The sequence below is a fragment of the Leptonotus elevatus genome, chromosome 18 (assembly GCF_054856555.1).
Source record: "Leptonotus elevatus isolate MCC_2025b chromosome 18, RoL_Lele_1.0, whole genome shotgun sequence".
In the NCBI taxonomy this organism is placed as follows: domain Eukaryota; kingdom Metazoa; phylum Chordata; class Actinopteri; order Syngnathiformes; family Syngnathidae; genus Leptonotus; species Leptonotus elevatus.
Genome location: NC_141256.1, coordinates 17,118,024 through 17,142,459, shown reverse-complemented (window position 1 = coordinate 17,142,459; position 24,436 = coordinate 17,118,024). Strand labels below are relative to the sequence as shown.

The following is a 24,436-nucleotide window of genomic DNA, read 5'->3' as shown; positions in this document are numbered from 1 at the left end:
TACTAGTTACTATACAACAGCGACAGATCACAGAACAAATGAAATGAGTAAGTCAAGGCACTACTGACTGAACCTACAAGAATAAAGTTAAAATAATACAGAGAAAAGTCATGTTTGGAAATAAAAGTTTGCAATGTTATGACATTTGGTTTTGTAGTTTAATGCTATGAGTTGTTGTATGAAAAAAGTCATAACTCATAATGTCAACGTAAGAAGAGTTCATCTGCTCATTTTAGATATTAGGAAATAATTTTGCGCTTTTATTTTTTTCAATGTTCATTGTGATATTACAAAAAAAAATCGTACCCAAAAAAATCTCATATTTCATAAGTAATCATCAATTATTATCAATTATCCGAATGATTATGTGTGATCATTTGACTTGATTCAAAGTACGAGGAAAGTATAAACGTTTAAAATGTAAAAGTTATTTTAAAATGATTGTTCTTTGAATCGGCCAAAAGGTGGCGCCACTGACTCAAGACAAGTATCTACATACTACAGTAGTACTGTCGTTAAATCGTTGTGTTCAATAAAATGATTGATTGGCCAAAAAACATAAACGCCTGCAACACGAACCCTGGGCGCGATATAGATATTAAGTACAATCAGAAGATACTAAGTACAATCAGAAGATACTAAGTACAATCAGACAAGCAATTGTTTTGAAACTCCACAAATGCAAACACTTCATTCGAATCGATAGACTTGTAAGGAGATGAAATGATCAACATTTATAAAGATTCTCATTCATCGTGGCCACCGACGATTAATATCCATCTTCAATTGATCGGAATATCAATTCCTCGCGGTGCAAGCCCCGCCCCCTCGGACCGTCTGCGCTTTAAATAGCAGCTGTTCAAAAAAAAAACACGTCCACTCCACAGTCTGCTGCAGTCGACGCGCTGTGACCGAACCGAGCCGAGACGAGCCGAACCGAGCCGAGACCGAGACCGACACCGAGAGCCATGTCGGCCGCCAGCACCGAGACGAGCGCCCCGCCGCTGAACGCCGCCGCGGCCGCCGCCGCCGCCGGCCGCGTCTTCTTCCAGGCCGCTCCCGGCGTGGGCTGCGCCGGCTCGGCCCCGCTCGGCGTCGTCGTCGGCGGCGGCGGCGGAGGTTCGGACGACCCGGTGCAGAAGCGGCAGGGCAAAGTCACCGTCAAGTACGACCGCAAGGAGCTCCGGAAGCGGCTCGTGCTCGAGGAGTGGATCATCGAGCAGCTCAGCGAACTCTACGACTGCGAGGTCAGACCGCAAAAAAAAGACAGAAAAAAAAAAATCATCTCTCACACGCGTTCTTTGGTTTTGACATTTTCGATTGGAATTTCGCGAGGTCGTCCGTTTGAAGTCCTCCCAAGAGGATTCCAAACAAATATCTTGAATTCAATGTTTATTATTGTCCTATATAGTATCATAGAAAGAATAAGGTCTCAATATAACCTAAACTTACGAGTTAAATTCATCTCATGACCGTGCTCGTTAGTCAAGTCGCGTGTATGTCAAATCATGTTTTCCCACACAAATGAGAAAAAGGGCCAATCATTCGTTCCAGTCTTGCAAAAGCACAACCTGAGTTGTTTGTAATATAGTTTTAAAGCAAATAGTTGATGCTGCCTAAAAAATAAGCGGGTGATCAAGTAAAAAAAAAAAAAAAAACACGCACACAAAAAAGCAGGGAGAATCTTTTCAATCGTTTTCAATAATTTCCCCAAGAGGATAAAGAATGTATGCCTGCGAGTGTTGCTATATGCTGTCTGCATGTTTGCAACTGCTTTGTTCAACTATCAGCTGTAACTATTGTGGGAGTGATGCTAATTTTGTTAGCACATCAGGCGTTAAACGAGCAGGAGAAGCGTGTGTGTGTGCGTGCGTGCGTGCGTGCGTGCGTGTGTGTGATGCCACACGCTGCCAGAGCTATGCAAAGAGACAGAAAAGTGGCGTTGATTTTTTTTTTGGGCGGGGGGGCGGGGCAGATGAAAAGAAGGTCAGTGGGTTAAGGATGTGCTGATGCCGCGACCGGTCTCCTCGCCGGCCGGCCGAGCGGTCGCCCGCACACGCCTGACGGCGGACGTGCCTCGTGCAGATGATTTACTCCTCCTGTCGTACGCGTGCGCGTGTTTTGATGTCATCGAGTAGTTTGCAAAGTTAACATTCAGCAAAAGACACTTAACCCTTGTTTCTATTTTGCAGCCTCATTTGCAAGTTTGCACATTTTTAGTCGTGCTGTGCGGCACAAAAATAACAATTTTGGCCGTCTTTCGAGTCAAGTGCTGGTTGACTCCAAAGTCGCAGTTTTCTCGCTGACCTCGATTTTGTAACATTTGAGGAGAAAATTCAGCGTTTGTTAGTGTGTCTCGTTCCAATTGATGCGTTCACTACATTTGAAATCAATTATGCGGCCGAATATCCCGATGAGTTGAATAATCGGATACAAATTGATTTTGCATCATGAAACAATACCAATACAAAAAGTGTGATTTTTGTCCACTTGGGGCTGCCGTACTGACGTTCTACTCTGTAGTATCTGTGACTTTGAAAGCGTGTGGCTTTAAAATGCCAGGCCGAGCCTGGTGAGTGACGTGGGAGCCGGCGATTTGAGAGTGGAGACTTAAGCTGTTGCGAGCTCAGGTTGATAATTGTGACGCTTTTAGGCGGACATTTTGCTTAGATTATTTGTTGATTATTAATCCGATTTTTGAGTTATTTGAACGATGTGTGACAAGCAAAACGGAACTGTAGCAGTCGTCGGAATTGTGTCTTAAAGCAGCTTCCCATTTGCGCGTCTGTCACCAGCATTTCCGATATCCGGCGGTCGTTTGGCGCTTACGCGGCGTCCGCGGCGTCCGCCTGCCCGCCGTCGGGGTTTCTCCTTCACCTGAGATTTGAATTCCTGCCTTCTATCAAGTCTTTTATTTCAGCGTTGGATGAAAGTGCCCTCGCTCGCATGACTTCCTGTGTATCCTTTTGTGCCTTTCCTTTGACATTTTCTGTCATTTTCTCACTGAATAATTCATGATTTGTAATGACAAAAATCAGCCCTGGGTGGTGTTGCAGTTGGCGCTGGTTCAAATTCGGATGGGGGCCTTGGTGGAGGTCGACGCTCTGCAGTTTTAATTGAAGTTCAGTGGCAGGCCGTATCACGCATCAGTTCGAAATGATGTGGACAAACCAGTGACGCCTTGAGATATGAGCGACCTGACTTGAGAGTTTGTCAAGACACGATGGAGCAGGTTAAATGTTTATCTCATAACATGACAAAAACAAATGCTTTGTACATTTTACTCACTAGAGATGCTGATTATTGTTTTATTTCATAATCGATTCATTTGATTATTTTGTAGGATTTTTAAAAACATGTTTTAATTTCCGTCCCGGGGACATGATTTCAAATTGACATTGTAGAAAATGGACAAACATCAAATTAGTTATGATTCAGTTAACGCTTTGGTCCATAACGTCAGAGAATTGGCAAAAATGATTATCGTTGTAAAAACAAATGTTTCATTTGGATTCAACACGACAGAAACCGGAAAATGTTTACAGTTGAGAAGCTGAAATGCCAACGATTTAGAGTATTTAAAATTGAAAAAGATATCCACAACGATGAATCGCGTGTCAAAAATGATAATCGATTAGTTGTCGATTAAGCAATTTGTCGATTAAACGTTGCACCTCTAATGCCGATTTATGAAAAGCAGCGTGCGCGGGGAATCGCTCCAAATGTGTTCGATCAATCAGAGCACACAAACATGATGACATCATCAAAGCCAGAGACGAATCTGAAATCTGATTGGATAAAACAAAACAGTCCCAGACAGAACTACTCATTCTGAAGGCCCAGCATGATTCGATTTTTGGATCTCGGGTTCGATGCTGAGATTGTGCAGGATAGTGTCCCTAATATTGTGGCCAGTAGGGAGAATCTCTCGACACGTTGGTCACAAGTGAGGCTCACTTTCATCCTCTCCATCTGTCGTACCGACGTGCGAGACGACGGCCTTGTTTGAGCAGGTGGCCCTTTTAACGCCTCTCACGCACACGCACACGCAAATAGTGCTGATGTTTGGTCACATGGTCGTAAAGAGGAAGTTGCACTGCCGCCGCGCTCATTAGCGCCTCACTGCTGGCTCCTAAATTAGACAGGATGTATGTGTGTGTGTGTGTGTGTGTGTGTGTGTGTGTGTGTGTGTGTGTGTGTGTGTGTGTGTGTGTGTGTGTGTGTGTGTGTGTGTGTGTGTGTGTGGCACTGACGTAAAGGTCAAGCATGCTATCAGTTTCCCGTGCAAAGCTAATAGAGAACAAGAGACGCTCGTTGACGTCCGTTTATGTGTAAACGCGCATGAATGCTGCCGACTGTCAAAATAAACAATGAAACAAAGAAAATTACACGAGTATTTAAAACAATCACAGTCTGCTCGCTTAATGCTAATTAGCATCAACCCTGTGGTGCTACTTAAGCAACGGGTTGAACACACACGAACGTAGAAAGCAAATATCACAGTACTTGCGGTCATATTCTTCATCCTCTGCGAAGAGCGACTGTATTAGTGCCGCGCCGAGGACGTTTTGACACAAATGGACGGAGGCTCCTCCGCAAGTGAGAGTTGGTGCGTGCGCGCAAGTCGCACGGGTAACAGTAGACGCCGGCGCGTGTCCTACTTTTTCATGGCGGGCCGTCAGTCGGGTCTCGCTCCAATGAAACGTGGTCACGGATGCTCGCACTCGCACCACAAAAAATGGGGACTGCTAAAAAGAACAAATAGAAATTGGAAAAAAAAAAATTTGTGCTTCCAAAAATTGTGAGTAAGCATGGATATACCACCTAATAAGCATTTTTCACAGAAAAGGGGGGCTGCCCCCCCCCCCCCCAAATAAAAAAATATAGAAAATTTTACTTTTTTGGGGGAGATTGGAACAGATTAAAGACATTCCAATGTATTGTTTAGATTCAGAAATAAACGACTGTACTATAAAATTGAGCCGAGTCTGACGGAGAGCACTTCTGTCTCCTCGCAAGGTTGTTGCCGTTGGGCTATCGAGCGCTTCTAACGATTTGGCGCCGTTTTACTCGTCCTGCGTGACCGCGCGAGGTTCACATAACACGCCGGTGTCGGTCCTTCCTCCAGTCAAAGAAAGAAAAAGCGGGAAAGGCGAGCACGGGAACAATCGACAAGGTCACGGGAGAAGTGCGGGAGAAAGGGGGGGGTGGGGGAGGGGTGGGGGAGGGGGGGTCGCTTCAGGAGATAGATAACGATATCTGGAGTGGAAAAATACATGGGAGGGGTGCGAGAGGGAGGGGCTGTCCACAAGCATTGCCTGGAGACGCATAAAGCTTCATGCGTGATCGTCAATGAATAGATGCTCTTCTTATGGCATTTGCTCCAGTTGCTTTCAATACAAACTTTGGAGCTCGATGCTCATTTGCTTTTTCAATCAGAGGTGAAGTAAAAAAAAAAAAAAAAAAACTTGTTTGTCCAAATATGGTGAAAATATTTGTTCACAAACCAATTATTATTGGTTTGTCTCCACATCGTCTTATTTTCACGCGTTATTAACTCATTGACTGGCAGCCATTTTGACTGAAGCAACCCCCTTTGCTCCCGTCTGTTTTACTGGATTTGGACTGATTTTGCAAGGCCCACAGAATGTTGTGTTCTATTGCTATAAACACATGGAACCTGCCAAAAGAAAGATTAGAGTCTCTTCTTTCATCAGGAAAAAAAGTATATTTGTATTTGTTTCTGTTTTGTAGCAATTAGCATGAGAATATAGCTAAGTTTCATCATTATTCACATTCCTGGTGAAAAGAGTTGGGAAATCAGCTTGTTTGCAACATGGTTGATCTTTTATACTCTGCTGCCACCTGCTGGCCGTTACCATTGCTTTAAGCCAATGCCTTCTGTATGTTCAGGCATAAAAAATATATATATAAAAAACGTATAAATATGTTTTTGGGTGTGAAGGATAAAGTATTAAAAATTTTTTTTTTTATATCAATCCGACTTCATCAGCGCGTTGTAACGACTTCATCACGACGTTTGAACAACATCGTGCAGTCACAAGGGTTTGCTTCACATTGGCAGATCCACGCTTCTGTAAAAAAATAAAAGCCCAAAATGTAGTTTTGCTTGAGTTGCACTTTAAATTGCTGCCTGCCAGTTATGCTTGTGGCTGGAATTTTAAGTTGAAATCAAATATTGCGTATGCTTGCCTTGAAAGAAACTTTGTTGCCATGAGACGGACCTGCTAATATTTCAACCGTCATCGCCCGCGTGACGAGAACGGTGAAATGATTGAGCGAGGCCGACAGACGCGCCCCGCTGGTCGGTTCAAGCGGTCGATGGGCCCGTCCCGTCCCGAATGACCTTGATCTGTTTATGGATCGGACACGGGGGGAAGGTTACGGTTTGTGTGTGGAAGGCAAATCTTTCTCTGGCTGTCATTTGAATTGCTTTCGTATGATTGCGTTCAAAGAAGCGTGTCGGTGTGTGTTGACGCGTTTGGCGTGGCACCTGCGGACACGCGCGCGTCCGCTGCCTAAACAAATCAAGAGGCAGCAACAACCGGCCGACAGATGTTGAAATGCTTCCAAGCACATAACAGAAGCCTCAATTATTATTCGATTAATCGGAGGGTAAAGCTAGCAGTTGTGACAGTATTTTTTTTTTAAATTGTTTTTGCTTTGTTGTTTTTCTTCTTCTATTTTTTTGGACATCCGCAATTGCTGCATGTTCATCCAAAGCGTTTCCTATTTTCTAGTACACCATCCCAGAAAGGAAATATTTAGCGCCCCCGACACTCTGCCGCGACTATAAATAGCATCATTTATTTATTAAATTCTTAAGTACACTTCTACATACCATTGTATCCTTATTAACATTAAAGAAAACAAAAAGATAAATACAAAACTTCACTAACATTGTTTCTAATTCCTGCGCACACCCTGAGAGCACCGCTGCCCCCTACTGTAGTGGATGTGCAATTACACCTCCTTACAGTATGGCAAAAAACAACAACCTATTAACTATGCTGTGTTCAGCGGCTTGGCTGTGTCAACATGTGTTGGCAGATGTGAATGCCGACTTCACAGGGACAGAAATTGTTGGACGTCTTGAACCAGCCGCAAAAAATGGAACGGGTTCGAGCGGCTGCGCGCGCATCCGGAAAGCGCGATATGTCCTCTCATTCGCAGGCAATCGCGTTTTGGCAGCGCGCTCATTGTCGAGCGGGGGGGTCGGGCCGGGTCTTGTCAATTGGAGCGTGCTGTGTGCAAACACTGGCTTGCTTGTTGATGGTGTGAAAACACTGTCGTCATTCACACGGCGAGGGAGCCGGAAGGAAGGAGAACGCTTCAAGCGCAATGGCCATTTGGACGGTTTTGATCCAGTGCAATTTTTGATAGAATAAACGATACTGCAAAGAAAGAAAACTAGTTTCATTAAGTGGATTGACTGCAAGTACTGCTAATATTTGTGTGTTGGATGCGTGCCTGTAAGGGGCGTGGCCTAGCAAGTGAGCTGGAGATAAGCTTATCCGGTTCGACCGCATGCGAGCGTGGCGGTGCGAGTTGTCGTCTACGTTCTCATTTCGTGTTTTTTTTTAGACTGCCACGCGTGCATTGGCAATTGTGGCTCTCCTTGCCCACATGCGAGTGCTGACATTGCTGCTTTTTTGTTTCACTTAACTAGCAAGGTTACATTTTGGCTCATAACACAAAGCAAAAAAAATCCACCAAGCAGCAGCTCATAAGTCAAGGCACCGTGAGTTACTTGCTGACGTGTGACTGTTTATCCTTCGCACCCGGCGCCAACATGGGGATAAATCCATGTGATGTGGATGACTGTTGATAGGAAGTGCCCCGGGGTCCTATTGGTGATTGAATGCAGGTCTGCTCTGGCGAGGGCAAAAGTCCAAACGGGCTCGCAGCTGTCGATGCGTTACACTTCAATATACGGTCAAACTGGTCACTTTCATAAATGCCGTCCATTTTTTGGACGGTCAGGAATTGCGCTCAATCACGGCTTTCTTCAGACACTCAATGTCGGCAAGGATTAGTGAAATGAGGCTACATTCTAGAAATTTTGAAGCCGCAAACTCCCTCTTTAATTGATTGAATCCGTTTAAATGTGTTTAAAGAGTAGGAGTGGCAAAAAAAAAAAATAGTTAAATGGGCTCATTAGAGCAGATTTTTATAAGCAAGCTAACTTTAAAATAAACATTATCGTACCCTATAATATATGGGTATCAATTCCTAGGTATGCTTTTATTTTGAAAATTTTCCCGGCAGCGTGTTGCCACCGATGTGCGACGTAGTCCTGAAATCAAGTTCAATTGCTAACAATGCTAAAAAAAAAACTTAATTATGCTGACATTTTAGTGGTGGCTTTAGCATTAGCAGCTAGCCGCTAAGCAAGTACTCCATATATAGAATGGCGAGAGTCGTCGGATGACTTTTCAAATGAATAGATGAAAATGACTGCATAGTTTGATGTTGACATTGATGTTCTCAAATGTGCTCTTTTACGCCAGCAAAATCTCGGCGACGCGTTTCTGACCTCACTTTGTCTCCCTGGACTAAAATCTACGGGGAGAGATTTTGCTCAAATCTCACTTATTAAGGTCTCGAAAGAGGAAAATAGTGTTGTCATATTTGGTAGGATATCTGAATAGCAAAAAAAAGGTGATAGCTGCAAACTGTAATATATCCTAAAGGAGATTTTAAATTCGGCTCAAGTGTTGTCTGGCCAATTTCCAAAAGCTTCCAAAGAGCAGGCTTTTTTCGTCTAAATCATCTTTCGAAGGGTTGTGACAGGTCACATCAATTATGAGTGCTCTCTGGTGGTGTGCGACTAATATGCATAAACATTTTCCTCGGCGGGCATTTTGTTCTTTGTAGTCCTCCCCAGCGAGCGTGTGATGTAAGGTGTCCTCTGGAGTCGCGCTGAATCAGCGTGGGAAAGATTTCTCGCCGCAGCCGGCTACAACTACGCTACCAGCAAATCGGAACGCCAGAGGGAGGGAGGGAGCGAGGAGGGAGCGAGTGAAGCAGCAAGGGGTCGAGGGGACGCTCGTCCATACCTTATTAGCAATCGCGCTATTTGACAAGAGGCCTCCCGAGTTAAGCTCGGGTTCACCTTTATCTTCGCCAAACCGATTCCCCGCGTGGCAGTCGGTCTCCGAGGACGAATTCATCCTACCTTCAGCTCCTCGACACTTTGATGCAAAAGCCAAGATAGCTGAGCTCGGTTGCGCAATCCTTGTCTTCCCCATGAGTGACCCACTTATCAGGGCCCGTCCCCAAGTCATTCAATCCGACGTTGGCCTCTTAAGTCGTTCCTCTCGAGCGCTCCGCTTTATTTTTTCACTTGCCTTTTGCAAAACGCTAGCCACGTGTACAGTTATGAGTAATTCGTTACGCTGATGGTAATCATTTTCTATCTTAGCATTAGCGTTAAGCTAACAGGCTAAAGGCTGATGAGTTATTAACATTGTTTTTCAGTTTCAATTTATATTTTACCCGTTTTGGATTTAGTTAACTCAGTATGGCTCAATGAATAGAATTGTATTCTTATCTGTGTTACTTTCATGAGAGAAAGGGCAACGGGTTTGTTCCATTTGCTATCTTGAGGGGAGTTTTGGTCTGGGGCCGGTCTCTGCCGGTCGGAAGAGGGGAGTCACAGGCTTATTATTATTGTTTTTCTCTAATCTGATTTATACCCATGGGAACAGATTCTCTTGTATTCACTGAGTTGTAACCAAATGTATTGTGGGCTGATGGGTGGAGACTTTTCGGATTCACCGACTTATCAATAAATAATGATGTGCCACACAATCTGATGGAACACGGCTTCAGTGTCGTTCAATTGTTGTCATCAGAAGCTTCTGATAATTATTTACCTTTGCAAAGGGACTTCTTCACCAGGATCTCACCATTCAGTTAATTGAACACGCAAAGAGTACAATACTTAAAATTGTCTACTCTAACACGGCTAAGGTATGTGGTTGTTTAAGTAATTCGTTACGCTAATAGTAATCATTTTCTATCTTAGCATTAGCGTTAAGCTAACAGGCTAAAGGCTAAGGTAAGTGATTGTTTTAAACACAAAAGATGTAATTCTCTCCGTTTTGTGTCAAAGCGAGAAGTCGGCCAAACGACGGCTCGCATCTCGGGTCACTCGGATCTTGAGGCACGAGTGTAGTTTGTAAGGGCAAAAACGGACGTCCAAGGTTTATCGAAACTAGTCGGCAACAGTCACAATTCGATCTGTAAAAGCGGGCCCATTTCTTGAGATTTCTTCTGCATTTCCACTCAGGGTACCAAAATAATAACCAACCAATACCATCCCTTGACACATTTCAGCACCGCACCGGGTACAGTACCCAAAAGGGTGACAATCCAGTCCATTGATTGGTTGACAGAAAATGAGGTGGAAACAAAGCTTGCCACTTTCCTGTGTAGCATAAAAACTGTTGTCGATTGTTGTCATTTGTTCCACTCCTGTGTTTGCGGCTATGTTGTCACGCTATTTAATGAACAAAAGCAGCTCAAGCCAACCCCGCCTACACAACCCCGTGTTAGAAAAACAGGCTCGGTCAGGGGTTTTACTGTACCTTTCCGAGGTAAACTGGACCGCTGTGTTGAAATGTTATCTTCGCAAAAACCGCTTTCAAAATGACCTCCTGCAGAACAACTTTTAATTGTACGCAGGTCAGGTTTCATTTACTGTGATTCCCTGGGAACAACAACAACAACAACAACAGCAACAACAAGAAGGTGACGACTCGTTTGAGTGTTTAATTCTGTCTGAATCGAGTTTATGAGTCACCGCGTCGGGCCGCGCGCATTAGCATTCCGTCACCTCAAAGCAGAACAAGCAGACAAACTGCTGCCGGCTGCTCAGCTGTTGGTGTAAACAAGACTGACACATGCTTGGCAAATGTGAAAACAAAAAAAAAAATTGTATCTATTGTGTCTCGTGCACACGCGCAAATTAATTTATTAACACTTTGGTTCTTTGCAAGGGAAACGCCCTTATTTAACAAGTACTATGGTAACGCTGTTTGTTTACAACCAGTTTTTGCTTCCTTCCTGACCTGATACAACTTAGTCCTACGATGCAGCTGAAATGAAAACAAAACCATTTTCTGGCTGAGTTCCCGTTTGTCAGGTTTGGCTCGGTTGAAACGAACTCTGGTGAGATGCGTCTGATGGTTCAGTTGAAGTTGGCTAAATGAGAAGAAGTGAAATTGGTTGACTTGCGAGAAACTCTTGATTGTTCGCACAAGTACAAAAAATGATTTCTTCTCAATCCCGATGCACACCAAACAACCGAACCAAGAACGCAGGAAGAGTTTGTCAAGTGTGAAGGCAATGAGATTTTTTCTAATAGGTTTTCTGGTGAGCTAACAAATACACGCACGCACGCACGCACATACACATACTCACCCACACACAAAAAAAAAAAAATTATATATATATATATATATATATATATATATATATATATATATATAAAAAATAAATAAATAAATAAATAAAAATAAAAAAAGAGCAATGATGATGACATTTCCGAATGAACAATACTGAGCTCTTAAAAAAAAAAATAAAGAAAATAAATAAAAATAAAATTAAAAAAAGTGTGAAGGCAATCATCTTGAACCCTGGTGGGCCAAGACCACAATCGAAAAGGTGGAAGCTGATCCAAAAATGTAGTTTCAGTCGCCTTGCAAGAAAACTCTCGTAAAGTTTGGTCCAGAAGTGAGTGCAAACATTCGGAACCCTGCACACTAAGCTAGCGGAGGCGGTGGTAGCCAAACCAGTAACGGGTATTTCGATCTGATTTCACGCAAACTGTGGTGCGGTTCGTTTGGGCAAGCAGATCAGGACCACTGCAAAATGTGGTCAATCCAGTTGTAAGCCAACTCGGGTGCGATTTTTTTTGGCCAAGTGTGAACACAAACATTTGGAACTCTGGATCACAACAAACAAGCGGACCGAGACCACGAGAAAAAGGTGACGACATGCCAGCTCAGTGGCCTTGTGGGAGAGTGTCCGCCCTGAGATCGGGAGGTTGTGGGCTTAATTCCCGGCTGGGTCAAAGACAATAAAAATGGGACCCACTTGCCTCCCTGCTTGGCACTCAGCATGGAGGATTGGAATTGGGGGGGGTTAGATCACCAAATGATTCCCGAGCGCAATCCCTGCTCTTCACCGCTCCCTCAGGGGGGGGGGTCAAATGCGGAGAATGAATTTCACACCCACTTAGTTGGATGTGACAACCAGTGGTACTTTAACTTTAACAGACTTTAACGTCTGTCCTTCCTTCCTTTTCTCGGTCTCTCCTTTGGTCTCTTGAGGCCTCCCTGATCTTGTGTTTTTTTGGATTTGTTGGGGTCTGGATGTTTCTTGGGCTGGGGAGGAGTTCTGGTGGGGGGTGTCTGGTCGGTGCTGGATTTCACCTTCCTTGGTTTTCTTTGGTCCCCTCGGGTCTCCTGGTGTTCGGTTTAGGTGAACGGTATGAGATTTTTTCTAATAGGTTTGCTGGTGAGCTAACAAATACACGCACGCACGCACGCACGCACATACACATACTCACCCACACACACACACACAAAAAAATAAAAAATAAAAATAAATAAATAAAAGAGCAATGATGATGACATTTCCGAATGAACAATACTGAGCTCTAAAATAAAAAAAATAAAAAATAAAAAATAAAAAACTTTAACAGACCAAAACAAGTCATCTAAGTCCTCCTTCAAGTGAACTTGGGTTCAGTTAGTTTGGTCAAGAGCGAAGGCAAACCCCCGTTGAACCCTGGTGCGCAGCAAACAAAAGACCTCAGGCGCCTTGGCAACGGGTGTGGTTTATTTAAAATGATATATTATGCATACGAGGCATCGTTTCGTATATGCAAAGAAATGTCTTGCGTGATCAGGAGAGACTCAACATCCCCTGGAATTATTCCAACATCAAACAACCTCGGCCCAGCTTGTCGTCACACTGTCGATAAATCATGTTGTTTTACGTTTCGTGCATACGTTTCAACCGGGCAGCTTTTGCCGGCGACAAGTTGCAAAATCATTTTCCTCCGCGTCTATTTGAGGCTCCTTAATCAGCGCCAGTTTTTATCTGCATGCTGATTTCCCTTTCTGAAGCACCGCGTACTCTTCGTGGAGCTGGACTGGCACGCAAAAGCCGCTGCAGACGACATCGCTCTGCGGAAGACCGCTGGCAGCGCCGACCGTGTGTGTGCGCGTATGTGTCATTGGCAAGAGCCAGTGGGCCGCACGCGGCCCCCCACGCCCGCCCCGCCTGCCCCACTTGTCACCGATGACTGCGGCAGAGGGTGACGGACTGCCTGCTGACAAGTGCAATCGTCTCGCACGTCACACAACACCGACAGGCGGACACAGTTTGAGTTCCATATTTTGCGTTTCGGTTTTTTGAGGCGCGATTGTGCTCCGCTACCCGCGCGGTTTCTGTGTACTGTCGCAAATTCGGCAGATCAAGCCTTGACTCTATAAATATGAGATTAAGCCTATGCATTAATGAACTGTCTTTCCTCCTCTCACTTTCAAATGGCTCATCCATCTCTCCTGTCTCATGTTTTGCATGTCCGCCTATGCACACTAATAAGATGACAGGCTATTTCATTCAAAGTGCTTGAGGGAGGGTGGGGGTGGGGGGGTGGGGGGTGCTTGTGTGCAGAAAGCACGACATGCTTCAAAACGCCTCAACAGATTAGTATCGAGGGGGGAGGGGGTTTAAATGTGGGCTTGAGAAACCTAATCGTGAAATTAAATATCTTGCAAATTTGACACACCACAGAGAGAAATGTTGTGCCCCTGTCCACAAGCTCAGCTTCACGTCAGATATGCGTGTACTCATGGCCAACAACGATGCACTCTATAGCAGCGACACCAACCCAAAGCCCCCGTCAGGATATGACTTCAAAAAAAAAATAATCTCTAAATTCACTTTTTGGTCTTTATGCCAGATCATCTCTTGAAGAATCTAGTTAGCATTAAAAAAAAAAAAACATCTAGAAAGGAGAATGACGTGTGCAAATGTTCTTTTGCCTACCTTGTCATATCAAAGGCTGTAATTGGAAGCTATTTCTGAGCTGACTCACGGCGGCTAAGCTTTAAAGCTGAGAGGGAAAATACAAAATAAGTGTCCCTCCGTCCTCGCTCTCCATGAGCTTGAATACCAACGACGGCCGCAGGCTAACTAACGCACAGCCGAAAAGTCATCGGAGACGCGAGATGCCACTTGCATTTGCGGAAGCCACAAAATGCGCTAATATCTGATGATTTTCCATGAAACCTTTGAAAGCGGTTTTGAAAGCAGTCCGGCATCAAGCATTCGATTTTTTCAAGTGCCGCCGAGCGGCCCAAGCCAGCACGGCCGGCGATGACATTTCCGTGGCACGTCTGTGCCTCTTTGGTATTTGAAGCAAAACACGGAGACTGATTTGCGCTATTTTTGCAGGAGGAAGAGATGCCCGAGGTGGAGATCGACATTGACGACCTTTTGGAGGTCAACAGTGATGACGACAGAGCCGTCAAACTGCAGGTACGCTGACGCCGCTTGATATTTTACCTTTTTTAGAGTTTTTGCTTGGTCCCATTTTTTTATTTCTTGAGTGAAAAAAAAATTCAAAAGAAAACAAGGGACTATTATAGGCAGAATGGACGTAGTGTAAGTCCTGTAGCTTGTTTGACATGTCAGTTGTTTAGAAATTTTAGAAAGATTTATTCACTGTAGACAACTAGAGGAAGCTATGATGTTTACCTGTTTAAGTTTTTATTTCATTTTTTTAAGACAAGCATGGGCCTGAGAGCTCCTTGAGGTTTTTGTTAGAATTTTAAAACAAAGATGTCTATTGTCTAAGATAAAAAATAAAAAATAAAAACACATTTTGCAAATCAGAAAATGTATTCAATAAACTTTTGTTTTAAGCCATGTCACCAAAGTTAACAGATGGAATTTGTATTTAAAAAAATGTATTTCCCCCCTTTTACTGAAAACGAATATCGGTTCTAAATAACGATTATCGGACTCCTTGACTACCAATAATTAGTAAAAATTAATCAAATACCTGAAACTGAAAAGGTTGAAAGCACTTACATCTTTTTTGTGTTCTGGACTAATCTGAATATATCCCATAACAATGATTTTTGTCTTTTTCCCCACACACAGGAATCGTTAATAGACTGTTACAAACCAACAGAGGTGAGTGTGACTTTCATGTGTACGGACAGGAAAAAGCTCGTTATCAGTGACCTACTGTAAATGTTGGTGGCATGACATTATTGATCCTCACGTGACCCCGTGTGTGCTTTCAAGCATCATATCCAGGAAGTCTGTGGTCAACACACACACACACACACACACAGTGATGACGTATGTGTGTAAATTGACTACTTGAATGTGAAAGTGCGTACATAAGGTTGTCTTAAGCCACGATGGCGATTAAAAGGTCGGGCGGGCCAATCACGTGAGCTTTTCCCATCTGTCACCTTCATATTGGGTGTGCGTTTTTTAAGTATGTGGCATTAGGTCAGCCGGCAAGCGCTACAAGGTCACCTGTCCCATGCGCTGCCAGGTTGACGGATCGTATAGTACATGTAAGCTCTCGCACGCGCACGCACACACACAGCATAATCCTCTGAGAATGGAGAAGCACAGATGCCATTTTGAACGCAATCCCAGCAAGGAAGGCTGCAGCTCACACAGACGGCAAATTATAAAAAAAAAAAAAAGAAGAGAACAGGGGGGTGCTGATGCTATGCTAGCCGAGCTGTAGACTGCAATGTTAAACGACGGCAGGTTCTCGGGACGAGGAATATAAAATGAACGTAAAGAAGGAGGACAGGCACAGAGGGAGACGTCATAAATGAGGTCCTGAGTACTAAGTGTCACCTTGGTCTGGCGAGGCGGATTATATTCCACCACGCTGTCCTTGCGCTCACCTTCACACGCTCCGATGTCTTTTGCTTACTGAATGATTGCAATCTTTTTGTTTGCCCAAAAGTCGTGCCGCCACATCTGCAAGGGGTCATTCAAAGGAAGGGTGGATAATTTTCACTCAACTTGAATTAATTTGTCAGACTAGACCGTGACGCCGGGATCATGCCGCCTTGCCTCGGATGTCACTCAAAGCGAAGGGGGGGAAAAAAAGCAACAATTGTGTGAATGTTACATTCATTCGGGATAGCTGCGCTGTGTCGATTCAGAAATTTGGGCCCGTTTGGCCAAATGATCAAATAATCGAAGGGTACGCGCAACCGCTATATTTTTCTGCTTTTCATTGAACCCTTTTATGTTTATGGCCGACAAGCATTTTAACACAAATAATGATGACTCTTCTTCTGTTCTGCGTTAGTGTAAGTTAGTGATGGAACAGAAGTGTCGTAAACTGGACTTTCTGTAAAAAGATATAAGCGGTGTTCCACAAGGCTCTATATCAGATCCACATAATTTCATGCTATTTTCTATGGAAGTCCCGATTATTTGCTGTTACAGTGAAAAACTGAGTAGTGAATTCATGATATCAGCAAATATTGGATGACAAACACTTGTAGGCCAACAATCAAATCAAAAACCAAAAGTACGAGGGTAACTTTCTAGTTAACTCATTTACTCCCCAAAACGTATTTAAACGTTGTTTATGTTTTTTTTTTAAATGCAAGAGCATACAGAAGGCTTTGATTCAGCTACTGACATGAAGAGGTGTCTTAAAGCAATGGTAGTTATTTAATAAAACGGCCAGCGGGGGGCAGCAGAGTATAAGAGATCAGCCAGGGCCATGTTGCAACAAGCTCTTTTTGTCAGTGTTTTCACCGAGAATGTGAATATTGATCAAACTTAGCTATATTCTAATGCTAATTGCTGAAAAATGAAAACCGATACAAATATACTTTTCTTCTTCTTTTTCCAAGTTTGCATAGCAATAGAACACAATATTCTGTGGGCCTTGCAAAATCAGTCCAAATCCAGTAAAACAGCTGGGAGCAAAGTGGATTGCTTCAGTGAAAATGGCTGCAAGTGAATGAGTTAATTCTTAGACCATTTGCCATTCCTAATCTCAGAAATGAAGACTCTTGAATAAAAAATAAATATGTATTCCATGAGTGAATGTGCGTGTGTGAATGAGCGCTGCTATCTAATGATAATTTTCTCTGTATTCTGTTCTAACAGGATTTTGTCCGCGACTTGCTGGGCAGGATAAGAGGAATGAGGAAGCTCAGCGCTCCATCTAAGAAGGGTCTATAATGTCGGGGACCGTGACGTCGCCTCATCTACACGCAGCTTTTGCCCCCCCCCCTTCCCCCACCACGACACTTCAGTAACTCATGCGAACATAAGCCGCATCACTTCTGCAACCATCCGTACATACCACACGCTCGCTACACACACACACACACACACACACACAATATGTACATTACTGGACTGTTAAAAGTGTTGGTAGCAAACGGCGTCGCCTACTTTTCACATTTACGCGTTTCAAGCCCCCGACAGCCATAGAGATGGAAAATCTCAACCACAAACAAAAAGAAGGGAGGAGCTAAGTCTGTATTGCATTTGCTGTGAAATTAGCTGTAGCACTATGTGTGCTTCACCATTTTGTTTTTTTACGGAGGTGTTTTTTGCTGTTACTGCCATTTATTGTTCATGTGAAATTGTTTCCTGCTCATAATCCTTACACTGTAACTTATTCTTGCTTGAATAATGTAAAGTTTTTAATTTAATACAGATAGAATGAATGAGGGATTTTTTTTTTTGCCATTTCAATAATGTGAGGATGATGCCATTCACCCGCTGTTTTGATGTGCTTTTCACCGCAGCAAGGCATGATGGGTATTGTAGTTTGCAACTACAAACCTGATGATTGGCAGCCTTTCGCTCATGTTTCACCCATTTCTTTTTTTTAAAACACATATCAGATGGTTATTTAAATACGGTGAACTCATTTTTTGGTGACGAGGGCTTGCCTTTTAAGGACTTTCAGGATGTCGTTTGACTATTTCTTAGCGCTGAACCTTAACCGTTACGGACGACCGAGGGGCAAAGGAGTCTGTGGGCAACTTGAAATGTTTACACTTGCCAAATGTAAATTAGAATTAGCGAACGGCAGGACGGGCACGCTACTTTTTAAAGTATTCAAAACGTGAACGGTGACATTTTGTTGTGCCGAAGTTGCAGAATCGCAGGTCTAAGAGATGGATTGGCGATTATTTATTTACACCTTGCGTTCCAATTGAGAGCCACTCACATCAACAAGCATTCAGTCATGAATAAATCGCAATGGGCAAAATGTGACAGAATCCCCCTTTTATCTGCCAAAGACATACAAGCAGGGCGACGGTTGATTTTTTTCCTTTAGAACACAAAGTACCCGTCTTGCATGCTAACAACTAAACGCTATCGATATAAGTAAATTATAATCAAGAAACATTTAACTTTGCTTCTTAACTTTATAGGACTTTTATTTAGAATTGACGTGTCGTCTCACACGTCAGAGAGAAACCAGGAGAACTTGTGAAAAAAAAAAATGGTGCTGTTTTGAATGTCCTTCCCATGTCGTGGCTGTATAAAAAAAACAAAAAAAACAAAAAACGTTTTCACTGTGTGATGTGTGATGCCGGACTACCGCGCATCGGCCTTGTGTGGAGGAAGCGACACGTTGAGGTCCTATGATGAATTTTTCCTCCACTGAGAAGCAGTTCAGGGGCAATAGGCTAATATTTTATAATTTATGAGGGGAGTATTTTAAAAGTGTCCATATAGGAAGCTTTGCATGTATTTTTAAAAGTAGCATGTGGGAGGAGACGACGGGGGACATTTGTTGGCCCAGAGGTTTTTATTTCATAAAACGCGTTCCTTTTTATACCTTTTATTAAGATGACAATTTTTTTTTTCAGCTGCTGTTACCCCCCCCCCCCCTTCTGTACATCCACAATAAGCAATCTTGTTTTTAAAAAAAATGTCATGTGTAAGGTGTGTGGTGTGTTTTTTCTTGCTGATAATAAAAAATGCAGACAACTGCGCTGTTTTAAGAAAGCAGATGTGGTTTCGTGGATAAAAAGGTGCTGTCGGGGGGGGGGGCTCGACGTTGGTTTAGTAGGCTCGCCCCTGTCTGATTGTGTGGAGAGTTCACCAGAGTATGACTTTATTGCTCACTTTGCGCATGAGTAACCTTTCTCTGCTGCCAGTCTGGCCCCATATGACTAACCTAGTGCCCTACTGTACGCTGTTGCTAGGCAGAATATCACACTCTAGGGTGCCACATTCAGTCAAGCGAAAGAATGCAATGCTTAAAAGTGACGTCTTTGGATTGACACACATTCCCAAGCAGCCTTGCGGACGACACTGCGGGAGTCGCACGGATGCTGCGAGTCAAGATGGGGGGGTGCGGCGAGGACGCCAGAAGCTGAGCGTGCGCCTTTAAATTCCGTGACCCACTTTTCACAGCTGGGGCTGGCTGGCAGGGAACGCTCGCGCATGCTGCCTTGAATAATTGGGACTGCAAGGTGAATGTGAGCAGAATAGCTAAGGGTGGGAGCCCTACCCCCCCCTCGTCCCCCCCCCACTCCTTACCCTTGCTTCTCCCTTTCGGCATGTTTTTCAGTCAGCTGGCTGCACACCAGCACATCTCGCACCAGCGGAGTCATCCAGTCATTTCCTGGGAAATCAGAAGCGATAGAGAGGGATGACGTGGTTTAAAAAAAAAAAAAAAAAAAAAAAACGATCAGTGAGAAAATGGCAACACGGTAGACGGCCTTTGTGAAATGGTCCTAGCAATCCTACTGTACATTTTCTGTCTCCCCCATACCATCCCCCCCCCCATTCATTTGCCATTCTCCCTCCCGTATGTTCTGCCATTCGCTCTCCCTGCTCGATTCAGCGATCCATCATACCTCACAGGGATGAAAGGGGGGAGGGGCACGCTGATGGAAAATTGAAAAAGACACAATGACACCGTGAACGTCCTGGCTGCTGAAGACAGACATGAGAGACATCATCTCAAGCGTCACTCCGCTTCTTTTCATTTTTTTTTTTTTTTTTTTTAAATGTCATCATCATTGCTCTTTTATTATTATTATTATTTTTTTTTTTTTATATATATATATTTTTTTTTTTGTGTGTGTGTGTGTCCGCTTCTTTTCAAATGGAAGACTGATTCCACTTTCTCAGTGTTTTATTTTTAGTGTGGTGGTAAACTTCAGACGGGACTGGCAAAAAAAAATGGTCTGAAATGTCTTTTTTGGGGGGGGATTTGTTCACTTGAGTCACTGCCTCGATACAATCCTCATATCACAATTTTCTGCTTTACAAGTCAAAGCGAAACAAAAAAAAGCATTGAGTGATAAATCATATCTCAAAAAGCTTTTTAGTTGGGTCAATCGTATCTCAAGGCATCACTGTACTAACTGTACCAATTTAAATACATTAACAGCCACTCAGAAAGCCTCCCATTCTTCCTTTTCTCGGTCTCTCCTTCTGTCTCTTGAGGCCTCCCTGATTTTATGTTTTTTGGATTTGTTGGGGTCTGGATGTTTCTTGGGTTGGGGAGGAGTTCTGGTGGGTGGTGTCTGGTCGGTGCTGGATTTCACCTTCCTTGGTTTTCTTTGGTCCTTCCTCGGGTCTCCTGACGGCGGTGTTCGGTTTAGGTGAACGGTATGAGATTCTTTCTAATAGGTTTTTTGGTGAGCTAACAAATACACGCACACACGCACGCACGCACACAAAAAAATAATAATAAAAAAAAATAAAAAAATTAATAAAGAGCAATGATGATGACATTTCCGAATGAACAATACTGAGCTCTTTAAAAAAAGAAAAGAAAAAAAATGCCTCCCATTTAGTTTTGTGGTTGTATTATTGTTAAGCAGCTCACTTATTAATACATTTATACGACAGTTAAGAATGTGAGAATGTGAAAATGTGATTTAAAACATCATCCATCCTTTAATTCGGAAGTTCTTATGATTGGCAGAACTATTATTATTATTATTATTATTTCCATTTCCACAGTTGTTTTCCAATATTCAAGTTTCCACTTGCTGTGACACGATGGCTTACGAATCCTTAACTAAATATTTTATTCCACGGGTCCAACTTAATCCACTGAGCAGCCCCCTTCATGACTTAATAAATACTACATTAACATGCATGTCTCACTAAACAATGTGTGTGTGTGTGTGTTTGTGTGTGTGTGTGTGTGTGTGTGTGTGTGTGTGTGTTTGCCCTTGATTGCGAGTTCTGAAATGTCTTGAATTTCACCACAGTGAGTCCATTCAACTTTCCAGCGCGCCAGACATAAATGTTACAACTGCTGCACTTCAAGCATAAAATATGTAGGCGACGGCGTGTACTACATTGCACGGGATTTCGTACCAACGACAAACATTTTACATTACTACTACTACAGTACAGCTAGAATCATTCGCGTTTTTTTTGGGGGGTCATATACAGGTCCACAAGTAGAACATCGTGGATGATAAACAGTAAACACTGCTGTAAAGTAGACAATCGAAATTGAGCCTCAGGGGGATTAATAGGCGGGATTTAAGGATGAATTGAACTATTTACTCATGTCACGTAGCCATATGCCTTCTGGCTTGTTTGTGCATCAAGCGCATGTTTTTGGCCTTGCTCTGCAGTGATTGGTCCTGTCGGCAGATAACATACAGCGCACAAAATGTGACCAGGCCTATTTAGATGACAATGAAGGGGCGTGGTTATGTCCTGGTGGGGGATCAGTCAATCGACAGGGGGGTGAATTCAGATCATTGGACCTCACGCCATCTGTTTGGGGTGAAACGCGTCGACGCACGACGGCGGGCTTTTTTCTGTGCCGAGCAAACAAACCAATGCAATTAACTGCAATTATATGCCATTACTTGCCAACAGTGTTAACAGAAGTGTTATAGCAGAAGGCTTTGTTGCTATGGAGGTGGTCCTGTCTGCGGCCGGAAAGGTAACATGAGGATAAAGGGAGGGGGGGAAAAAAAGAGGAAGACTGAGACAATGGGTATATGATGCGAGTCAGTCCTGAACTGAATGAGCAAAAAAATTAAATAAATCAAAAGGAAGATCAAAAAGTAGCATGCAGCAAAGTCCCTGCAGTTATTTATGTGAAAACATTGCACTGGAAGCCATTTTAGTTGGCAACAATTGGATGAAAAATTATCCCCCCCACCCTCTGTTGATCCCGATTAACAAACTAGTCATCTCGTGTGCAAAGCCGTGAACCAGATGAGGTTTCTGTAAATCCTCAAAATCAATCAGCTACTGGACGTGCTTGCTCCCCCAGCCGCCCATGCAGACTATTAAAAAAAACACAACACACCAAAATGGACCTTCTTGACATCCATGTCAATGTTCTCATTTCCAAACACCAGGAATTCAATATAAACTGCTGAGTGTGTCTATTCCTCAGTAATTTATTGATGAGCCATCGAAGCTTTGAGTCTGGGCAGGGGGAAGAGTCCCAAAATATCAAATCTCATGGGAGCTAATTAGAGACAAATTGGTGGTGAAAATAAGTAAGATGTGCGACCTTGAGATTCACCTCAATTTCTCGCAGTCATTTAGACAAACAAAGAAGAACAGACTTGGTATTATTATGTGTTTTCATGCAGTACAATACCGAAGAGTGCATTTTTGCTCATGTTAAAAAATGCCTTTTTGTGATTTGGGGGTACTGGAACTAATTAATTGCACATCTTATTTCAATGAGGAAAGATGATTTGAGATACAAGTGATACGTGTTACAAACATGGTCATGGAACAAATTCAATTCATATCTCAAGGCACCGTTGTAATTGTGAAAGTCTTCTTTGTTTGTGTGTACATGACAGTATTTTACTGCCCCTAGTGGTCAAGTCTCACTCACCATAAGAAGCTATATAAATATAAATATATATATATATATAATTTTTTTTTTTAAAGTACAATATTGTAGAGCGCTTTTTTCCCTTATTAAAAAACACATGATAAACATGAACATCACAGTCTCAAGGCCTCACTCGAGGGCTGCGTAAGGCCCAGGCTCCCTCGCTTTCCCAAACGCGGCGTCTGTACCTGCAGGCCAATTTCACCTCCGCGCGTCTGCCTCCGTGGATGGAATTGCCAAAACAGCTGGTTGCCATGGTTTCAGTCTGGCCGCCGCCAATCAGTGGCGGTCTCACAGGCGGGTTCACAGGAGGGTAAGCCTACACAGTCGAGCATCGATATAAGAGATTAGCATACATTCAGCCAGGCAGGCAAGAAAGAACGCTAAAGCCTGACTCAATTACACTGAGTTTAGGTAGAACGGCTACTCGCTTTTAATGAGCTCCCTCAATTTACCCTCATATAGACCAATGTCATTAGGTATGCAAATTTTGTTTTTTTCCCCCTTAATAACACAAGTGGCATACTTAGATCGGTTCATTGGAATAACATACATAATTAGGTATAAACAAACCCTTCCAGTGCAGTTTTCAAATTTAACAAGTAAGCATGGTAAACATGACTAAAATGAATGATTAGCAATAGCTTCTCATTTTGTGAACTATCAGCAGTTGAATTGACTTCAAAACAAAGGTTACAGTGCCCTCTGCTGGAAGATTTAAAAATGAAATCAATCTGATTTAAAGTCTGGACTGGAGCGTGCAGTTTGTTTTATTTTATTCTTTACGGTTTAAAAAATCTCAAAGTATAATGTTTTATATTCTATAAACAAAGTGTTTTTTTGTTTACCTCAACATTTAACCATTTCCTTAAATCACAATTGTTGTAACCCAAACAAAACAAATCCATTGAATCCGAACGAAACATAACTAAGGGTAGCAACAAAACAGCCAATCACAGCACAGCCTTCGTTTACCACGCCCCCTCACAAAACTAAATGGGCGGCCAAACAGATGCAATACCAGCTGTATGCCAGTAGATGTCGGCGTCACAACAGTAAACACAACAGGTAGTTTCGCCCGAACACCTTTCCCAAATACCCTGCTAACAAAACGACCATTTTCAAAGACGAGCGGTCGACAAGTTGTGAAAGTTATTTACCACGAGTGTTACAGAGCGTCCAAAAGTCATTAAATGCGCCGTGTACCCCCTCCTACCTGCCGGTTTGGAGGGAGGCGGGGAGTCGAGTCGGGTCCTGTCGATCCTCCCGGCAGGTTCTCCGGGTGACGTAGGAGAAATGGCGGACCAGGATGGCAGCGACGCATCTCCTCCGGCGTCCCAAGGTGAGTCCCCGTGCGCCTTAAACTTCGAAAAACTCCCCGAAAGAGCGTCGACGGTCGTCTTAAAAGTGAATATTGGGGGAAAGGCCAGACCTCCGCGTGTTTTGGTCGCGTTTGAACACGAAGAAGAAGAGGCAAAAGTACAGTTAGTTGTCCGCCGCCGGGTGGCTGGTCACGAGAGAAGG

General features: G+C 43.3%; 2 protein-coding genes and 1 long non-coding RNA gene across 4 annotated transcripts in view; 2 read left to right on the top strand and 1 right to left on the bottom strand.

Moving 5' to 3' along the window:
- The first annotated feature begins 846 nt into the window (after positions 1-846).
- Positions 847-19,077, top strand: ppp1r14c (protein phosphatase 1, regulatory (inhibitor) subunit 14C). Its single transcript, XM_086061685.1, has 4 exons — positions 847-1,247; positions 14,497-14,580; positions 15,208-15,240; positions 17,209-19,077. The coding sequence occupies exons 1-4, from the start codon at positions 969-971 to the stop codon at positions 17,281-17,283; spliced, it is 471 nt and encodes a 156-aa protein (XP_085917811.1). The 5' UTR covers positions 847-968; the 3' UTR covers positions 17,284-19,077.
- The window catches only part of LOC147158967 (uncharacterized), a 23,357-nt gene continuing 170 nt past the window's right edge, over positions 1,250-24,436 (bottom strand). The window contains exons 2-5 of the long non-coding RNA XR_015090964.1: positions 24,129-24,312; positions 23,101-23,231; positions 19,612-19,696; positions 1,250-4,748 (exon numbers count right to left, since the gene is read on the bottom strand). This is a non-coding gene — a long non-coding RNA (uncharacterized LOC147158967). The remainder of the gene's footprint in view (positions 4,749-19,611; positions 19,697-23,100; positions 23,232-24,128; positions 24,313-24,436) is intronic.
- map7b (microtubule-associated protein 7b) overlaps positions 24,005-24,436 on the top strand; it is an 18,691-nt gene continuing 18,259 nt past the window's right edge. Inside the window, exon 1 of one of the 2 annotated variants that reach the window (XM_086061678.1) lies at positions 24,005-24,254. In XM_086061678.1, coding sequence (XP_085917804.1) covers positions 24,209-24,254 — 46 coding nt within the window. In that variant the 5' untranslated portion in view covers positions 24,005-24,208. The remainder of the gene's footprint in view (positions 24,255-24,436) is intronic. The other variant, XM_086061682.1, reaches the window with a different exon arrangement.